Source organism: Zootoca vivipara, chromosome 10 (genome assembly GCF_963506605.1).
Source record: "Zootoca vivipara chromosome 10, rZooViv1.1, whole genome shotgun sequence".
NCBI classification, from domain to species: domain Eukaryota; kingdom Metazoa; phylum Chordata; class Lepidosauria; order Squamata; family Lacertidae; genus Zootoca; species Zootoca vivipara.
In genome coordinates, this window is record NC_083285.1 from 64224307 (window position 1) to 64232966 (window position 8660).

At 48.6% G+C, this 8660-nt stretch overlaps 1 protein-coding gene across 1 annotated transcript in view; it reads right to left on the reverse strand.

The window, feature by feature from the left end:
• The window catches only part of LOC118091525 (store-operated calcium entry regulator STIMATE-like), a 42032-nt gene extending 36506 nt beyond the window's left edge, over nt 1-5526 (reverse strand). The window contains exon 1 of the mRNA XM_035128612.2: nt 5302-5526. Coding sequence (XP_034984503.2) covers nt 5302-5464 — 163 coding nt within the window. The 5' untranslated portion in view covers nt 5465-5526. The remainder of the gene's footprint in view (nt 1-5301) is intronic.
• Nucleotides 5527-8660: the final 3134 nt, after the last annotated feature.

Here is an 8660-nt window from a genome sequence, read left to right on the forward strand (position 1 = left end):
GGCTCTACAGTCTTTTTTTTCTCAAATGATGGACTGAAAGTGATTGATGCTCAGTTAAACACCTGGCTAGTTCAAATGACAACCCTGAGCTAGGTTAAGAGCTTAAAGAAAAATCACTTGATCCAGGGACAGTCCAATTGGCCTGTTCCAACCTCTTTTTCTTAATGGGTGACTGCTCCCGCTCAGGCTGCAGAGAAAAAGCAATTTGGTTCCAGAAATTCATTCCGATTGTGCAGATAAAATATAACTGATAGAATTCTGCAGGGTGGGGTATTTGTTTGTAAACACAGTCCAGATCCAATGATCCCCAGATGGTGGAGATGTCAGGCGCAATCCTGGCACCCAGGCATCTTCACTTGGTCACGAGTGGTCGAAAGCCAGGTGCAAAATGTGCCTGGAGCCTGGCTCATTTCGAATACTAATGCCAAGCTAAAACAAACTAAGATTTGCAAGCCAACAACAAACTAAGGGAGAAAGAGGTGAGCCAATGGTTTGACTCTGTATATGGCAGCTTTCCAGGTTTCTATCAAGTAAGCGGAGGAGTGATCTAAGCAAAGGGCAAGTGGCAAAGGCCAGAGGAAAAGGGGCGTCATCTTAACAGGTCCCCCAAAACCTGCAAACTACAAGGTTTTGTGGACAGGAGAGGTCTTTTAAATTCCGGCTTCTACCACCATCACTGCAGCATTTTGACAAAGCAATCCTCTTGGGGTGGGAGGAGTGTGTCTCCCCATACATGTGCTTGCTTACATACACTTACACACACACACACACACACAAAAAAAAACGCAGAAAAGTCTGAACATTAGAGGATTGTTCAATCATAGCAGCAAATTTAACGCTGCTTTATCAATTGTTCGCAATGTGGTTTAGCTGTGCATCTGTTTAGCTGTCTTATTCGTGGCTAAGGGCAGATCCACGCTACACATTTAAAGCATATTCAATACACATTTAAAGCACACAGCTTCCCCCAAAGAATCCCAGGAACTATAGTTTGTTAAGAGTGCTGGATCTTCTTCTTCGGCAATCACTTGTAGTTGAGTAAGATTGTCTTCCATAAACACAGTTTTAGCAATGAGTCTGTAAGTGACTGTGGATGCCAATTCTGGATCCACAGGTCCTTCCACAGTGGGGACATAGGTTTCCGGATGGGAGTTGATCACAATGAGGGTTTGCCAAGGGTGCCTTCCTCTTAGCACGTTTCTCCCTTGCGTCCTGCGTTCAAGTGTCTTCAAAGCCCATGACACCTTTGGTAAAGGCTATTCTCCAATTGGAGCGCTTGCAAAGAGTGCTAGATATGGTAGCTCTGTGAGGGGGGGGGGGAACTACGGTTCCCCAGAACCTTTGAGGGAAGTATCGGGCTCCCTTGGTGCCATAGCCCTGTGCTGCCAGGTATGGCAGAGCTCAGTAGAGGGAGAAGTCAGCCAACCAGCCGAGTCTCAGGGGGTTACTTGCCTGCAGGCAGAGTCCACATACAAGTTTCAGTCCAGTCCGAAGGTTGCGGCATCTCAGTTCACGTAGTCAGATGATCCAGGGGTCAAGAAAGCCGAGGGCCCAAGGTCACGAGAAGCGAGAAGCAGCAAGATCTGGCGGGGAACCACAAACGTTGTTTCCAGCAACTGACTCAGGCTGGAAACCCTGCTTCAGAAAGCTGGAAGCCAGCTGGTTTTCATCAGGAGCAAGAAGGCTGATCAGCAGCAGGTGGAGTCCCTTCGCCTTCTGATCCTTCAGGCTGCTGCTCAGCAGGTGAAGCCAACTCCTGGCCCATGACACTTGGGAGGTGGTGGACTCTCCTTCCTTGGAAGCTTTTCAGCAGAGGTTGGGTGGCCATCTGCCACGGATACTTTAGCTGTGATTCCTGCATTGCAGGGGGCTGAATTTTGGCTCACCTCCAAACTCTACGAATCTCTGTTTCTAAGTCATGTGCTTCAAATGTGCGCCCACTGTTTTATGGATGTTCTCACAGTGGCCAGCCAGATGCCCGTGCAAAACCCACAGGCGGGATCCAAGTACAACAGCACTCTCTTCTTCCTGTGGTTTCCAGCAACTGGTATTCGGAAGCACTTAATGCCTCCGACTGCGGAATGCACAAAAGGGAAACACACGCGAGATCTGGATTTCTGCGCTTAGCCACATCTCCGGCTCAAAACAGAGCCCTCCGTCAGGGACATATGCAGACACAGGACTTGCCCGCAGGGCCCTGGCCGCCCCAGCCAATGAGCTAGCCCCCCCTCCCCTCTTTGCATTCTTAGCTTCACCAACGCCGCTCATCCAGATGGCTGAGTTTTGTAGAACAATGAAAGGGCAACCGCCTCAGCAGCTGCGTGGCGGAGTCTCGGGAGCAACACATGGCAAGACAAACATCTAGAATGGACTTGGTGCATCTGGCAAAAGAGCACCTTGCGGAGCGAGGAATAACCCAGGGGGTGCTGTGTGGGGAGAAATGTTTAGGACGCTCAGATAACAGGCAAAATTTACGATCCAGGTTTAAGCTGAGCTGTGCACATACATGCGCTAGCTGTGAGAGTAACTTAATATCCTCACTTTTGGCCCATTAAAACGGCAACAGCTCATGCTACTTACAAGTCTAAGCCTTAAACAGAAGCTAAGTTTCTAGGCCTCTTGACAGACCCGAATATGTGATACCCCCAGAAGATTCCACCATGGCCCTCAGTTATTAAAACAGAAGCGCAACTTTCATGCCTGGGGAGAAGTTGGGACAGGCCCAAGAGATGTCACTACATGCTAAGATTACCCTTGGAGGCCGAGGGTAAATAAACCATTTGGAAATTTTTCTTTTTCTGTTAAGTGACTGTTTAATAAAGTCACATAAATTAATAATAACAAAGCCAGTGGAAAGCCCATAAGGACAAAATTAAGGCACCCTAATATTTAGTCAGACTAAGATGCAACATCAAAATTCCAGCCTATCAGGCCTTCATCTGTCTAACCTCAACTCCTTAACAAAGCAGAACAAATAGATCTGGAATACTGTGTACAGTTCTGGGCACCACAATTTAAGAAGGATTTTGACAAGCTGGAAGGTGTTCAGAGGAAGGCAGCCAAGATGGTCAAGGGTCTTGAAAGCAAGACTTAAGAGGAACGGTTGAGGGAATTGAGTATGTTAAGACTTAGGACAAAGATGGCGCTGTGGGTTAAACCACAGGGCCTAGGACTTGCTGATCAGAAGGTCGGCGGTTCAAATCCCCGCGACGGGGTGAGCTCCCGTTGCTCGGTCCCAGCTCCTGCCAACCTAGCAGTTCGAAAGCACCCAAAGTGCAAGTAGATAAATAGGTACCGCTCTGGCAGGAAGGTAAACGGCGTTTCTGTGTGCTGCTCTGGTTCGCCAGAAGCGGCTTTGTCATGCTGGCCACATGACCTGGAAGCTGTACGCCGACTCCCTCGGCCAATAACGTGAGATGAGTGCAGCAACCCCAGAGTCGGTCACGACTGGACCTAATGGCCAGGGGTCCCTTTACCTTTAAGACTGGATAAGAGGAAACTTGAGAGGAGATACGACAGCCATCTTCAAATATCTCAAGGGCTGTCACATGGAAGAGGGAGCAAGCTTGTTTTCTCCTGCTCTGGAGGGTAGGACCTGAACCAATGGCTTCAAGTTACAAGAAAGGAGATTCCGACTCAACATCAAGAAGAGTTTTCTGACAGTAAGAGTCGTTCAAGAGTGGAACTGTCTCTCTTGAGAGGTGGTGGACTCTCTTTCCTTGAAGGTTTTGGATGGCCATCTGCCATGGATGCTTTAGTTGAGATTCCTGAATTGCAGGGGGTTAGACTAGATGACCCTCTGGGTCCCTTCCAACTCTTCAATTCTTTGATTCCAGATGTAGCTTTTCTAAATACTTGCATTAAAGATAATACACGCACACTGCTTTTTGTTTGGGAGTACCATCCCCTCTTTTTCTGAGACAACAGCAATCATTTTGCACTGCCACCAACATCACTCTGATCAAGAAAGAAATTACCAGCACTTTTCTATGAAAAAACCCCCACTGACTACTAGATTGATTAAGGGCACTTTTTTGATTGATTGCAAGGTTTTTAATGATTTCATCTGACTGATGGACTGGATATTTAGGAGGTGAGTATCTGTTTCAGAGTCAGAAGTGCAAGAGGGCAGGAGGATGGGGCAGCAGGCAGGTGAATTGCAAAGGGTTACTCTGAGGAAGGATAAAGGATGGGGGGCAAGAGGAGACCACTTCAAAGAAGGTAGGTTGAATGGCAGGCGTCAGAAAGTCTTCAGCTGTGATTCCTGCATTGCAGGGGTTGGACTAGAGGACCCTTGGGGGTCCCTTCCCAGTCTATGATTCTACTTTTATCAACCATGGAGCCAGAGCGTGGCCCTCATGGCCAGCATCCATTGACAGCCTTGTCCTCCTCTCTAGTCACCCTGCATGTGCACAAGCAAGAAACACACAGCCATTTCTCTCTTTGCATTAGAGATGCTTCTCAAGCATATGGGATTTCAGCGCATCTGACTTTTGCCTTTTGCTGCATCTTCTCCACCGAAAGTGTCCTTTCGCAAGGATCCACAGAGCCTTGCTGCTGGAGGTTAGGATTCTGGCAACACTCAGGAACTCAGCTGCTGTCCCTGGACAAACTAACTACCTTTGCAGGACAGGTGAGGGGGGAAAGCAGAAGAAAAAGAAGGGAAGAGGAACAGAAAGGAAAAAAACGAGAGAGAAGAAAGAAAAAATAGAGAGGGAGAGGAACGAACAAACAAATAAAAACCGGCATTTTTGTGTCAGCATTGCAAGGATAGGTTTTTCATTTGTCTGTTTCTTTGTTTCCGCACATATACTAAGCAAAAGAATGAACGATCATTACTTGCCTTCTTTCTCCCAGATTCTCTCCCCCGCCACCCCAAGCCTCACAATATCTATGACACCAGTGTCTCACATTGAATGCAACTGACCCATAGAAAGTACTCTATGAATTGAAAAAAGAGATGTTGCATGTACCTTTGTTTACTACAGAAATCCTTCAATAATAAAAACAATTTAAAAAGTGGAGAACAGAAGAACAAAGAAACAGAAAAGGAGGAGAAAGGGAAAAAAAGAGAATGAAGAAAGGGAGAAAGATGAAAAGACAGAACCATAGAATTGAAGAATCTGAGCGGACCATGCGTGGCATCGAAGTCCAGCCCCGTGCAAGGCAGGAACCTTTCTGCTCAAAGAGGGACTCGAACCCAAGACACTTGAGTCTTGTGCAAGAAAAGGGAGGAGGAGGAGAAGGCAAGACGAGAAGGAGTCAGAGGGAGGTGTGTAAGGAAGGCAGGACTCCACTTACGCATGAGGGTGCTGAAGGCCACCACGGCCAGCAGCGCCTGCACCAGCACCCCGAAGCGGTCCAGCAGCGCCCCGTTGTCGCAGCCGTGCGGGCGGCTCTTCGCCTGGGTGCGGTTGGCGCCCAGCAGCCTCTCGGGCAGCGGCGGCGACAGCAGCAGAGCCATCCCGGTCGGCGGAGCCTCCCCGACGAGGCGAGCGCGATGCCGCTGCGCGTCCCCCTTCCTCAGTCCCGGACAAAGGCTGGCGCCGCCGCGGACTCAATCGGGGAGGGAGGCGGCTCCTGTGGCTGCTTCCCCCGGGAAGGGGCCGGGCGCCAGGGGGCAACGCCCCCGCAGGGGAAAGGAGCCGTCGGAGGGGAGCGAGGGGTCAGCGGAGACCCTTAGACGCCGAGGGGTGGGGCACTAAGACCATCTGGGCTGGTGGGGGGGGTGCTAAGACCTTCTGGGCTGGGGGCTCCGAAGACCTTCCTAGCTATACCCGACGGTTTGCGCTTGACCCTCCTCTCCCAGCCTCTCCCTCCATCCCCGGAGAGGGTGCTCAAAGCATGGCTGGGAACGTGGCCCATCCCATCAATAAAATCAAATGGGGACGAATCGATAAATGGGCAGGGAAGAATTATGGGTGGGTTTTTTTTAATTTTAAAGAAGTTGCTGTAGGAACGAAGCACGAAGGAAGGAGCTGCCTTTTAGCGAGGCAGACCACTAGTAGTAGCCAGGATTTTTGTGGGGGGGGAGGCTTTTGTTGGGGGGTGGCGCAGAACCTCAGATTTGTATTGACTGGGGGGGGGGTTACGCCCATCTGCACTAGTCTCTCGGTTTTGTTGACCCCCGGTGTAGAAGACCTCAGACCCAAGGGTAGCTCGTTCAGTAGAGAGTGAGACTCTCAATCTCACAGAGTTGTGGTTTCTCTGTACAGAAAGGGACAGGAAAACACTGGAGACAGGCTTGCTTCCACACAACAGCATCTGACCTCCCTGAAAACATGGCGGCATAAGTGCTCAATAAATAAAAGCCTCCAGGCAATTTTGTAACTTCAGAACATAAGATGAGCCTGCTGGGTCAGGCCAGTGGCACATCTAGTCCAGAATCCTGTTCTCACGGCAGCCAACCAAGGGACTCAGCTACATTGGCAAATAAAAAGCGCTTTATATGTGCTGTTTATGCATTCTAACACTGTGACACCAGGTGGCACTGTGGAGTCCCGTTTTACCAATCCGATTTCCTCATACAAAGTTTGCAATGTGTTTCAATGAAATGCTTCTTTGATGTGTCTGGATCAGGCATCCCCAAACCTCGGCCCTCCAGATGTTTTGGGCTACAATTCCCATCTTCCCCAACCACTGGTCCTGTTAGCTAGGGATCATGGGAGTTGTAGGCCAAAACATCTGGAGGGCCGCAGTTTGGGGATGCCTAGTCTGGATCTAGCCCAGATGTCTGAGAATATGACAACCTTAGTGTATGCAAAAGCATGTGGGGTGTGTGTGTGTGTGCCAAACTGTGTCTTTGACCCAGGTAAAATAAAGCCTAGTTTCGCCCATGCCCCAGCAGCTAGCATAACTTCTTGTTGTGATTTTGAAGTCATAATAGTCAAGATAAGCAAACCACAATCTTGTCTTGTCCTTGCCTTTTATCTCTTGTTCCGATAAACTATTAGTTTAGCCATTAAGGCAAATACTCAACCCCCCCCCTCTTCTCTTCTAAGACGTAAGTCACCATGTATGATGCTTTCTTCCTCTTTAGCTGTACCATTCTTTCAATTTAGCAGGGGGGAAACCAGGATCCTCAGGAAGGCTTCAGTTACATTCTTATAAGGGTATATGACAGGGGTCACCAACACAGTGCCCACATGCGACAATATACCCTCCAGGAACTCCTAGGACAACCACAAAAGGTCTCGGTAAATATCCCATCCAAAACTCGCAGTGCATAAGAGATGGTTTGCTTTTCCTGCGCAGTTCCTGCTTGCACTGACTCTGGCTGGATCTACACACAGGAAAAACCCGCTATAAATAAGTTATAAATTAAATTGTTATAACAAAGGATTTTTTTTAAAAAAAACCTCTATGTAAAATCACATGGACAAAGTTTTGTGCTCCACAGTGCCATCTGGTGCCGTATGTTTATAACGCAGTTATAGTGTTGCAACATGGGTAATGTAGCTGAGGCCTCTGTCTCTCCTGCACCGAGTACAAGCCTTTAAGCATGGCCACACTTTTCACTGGATGCCAGGACCAAAAACCCACCATTCTCTTCTGAACAAAGGAGAGACTCACAGGGCTTCGCTCTCCATGAACGGACATGGCAGTAGGTGCCCTTCCCCCCACTGATGAGGCAACTGATGAGGGGAGAGAATTTTGAAGCTGAAGATGAATGAGAAAATATTCAACATTTTACTCCCAAATGAACTTAATTTACGTTCAATTCATATTGGGATGACCGACTCAATTACCCAGCGTTTGGCTGGTACATCTGGTTAAAAAAGTAGACTTCACCTGTTTGTGATCGCAAACACACAGATGCTTGTAGGATTAGGTAATTAAGTTGTTTATTGTAGGAAATACATTTCTAGGATATAAGAGGTTTCTTATTCTAGTCTAACTAGTCTAGAGAAGAACAAGCCAGCCATCCTGGCTCCTTTGTCCTCTCAGAGGACAGTTCAAAGATAAGGTCTCACCTTGAGATCCAGGAGAGAAGTTTGAGGAGGAGGAAGCTGTAAATGGGATGCAACCTAAGTCCTATCGGTCTAAACAACAAAGAGATAGCGAAGTCAGCATACAGATAAAGATACAGGGATAGTCAGGGACTCTCTGGAAGCTCCTTACTCTTATCTGTCTCAACGCCACTCAAGGGAGTGGCAGCCAAACTCCCAGCATTTCACATGCCAATTGTGGGAACCATTTTCTGGTGCTGCTTGGAGATTTTTGAACCAATGGAGTGAACTTTGTGAAACCGGACTAAGTCATTCCAAGCACCGCAACATATCGCATCATTCGGCGATATGTTGCGGTGCTTGGATATGTTGCGATATGTTGGCGGCGACCCAAAAAGATGCATTCTCAGCCACGGCCTCTGCACTGTGGAATGTCCTTCCCGCTATGATTACAGGGCAGGCCCACCTATGTGGAAACCGCCTCAGGTGGCAGGATCCACATGGGCAGCAGATCATCTGGCCTTCGAGGAATGCATCGCCCACTGCAGCTGCCTCAGCGGCAGCAATAGTTGCAACGTGGTACTTGGAGGCCGGATCTGCCATCCCCTTGGCGGACATCCTGCTTGCCGATTCTACAGCAGCCTCTTGGTGAATAGAAGACACTTCTGATCTCCTCCCTCCCTTGTAAATCTTCACTAGCCCCTTCTTCCC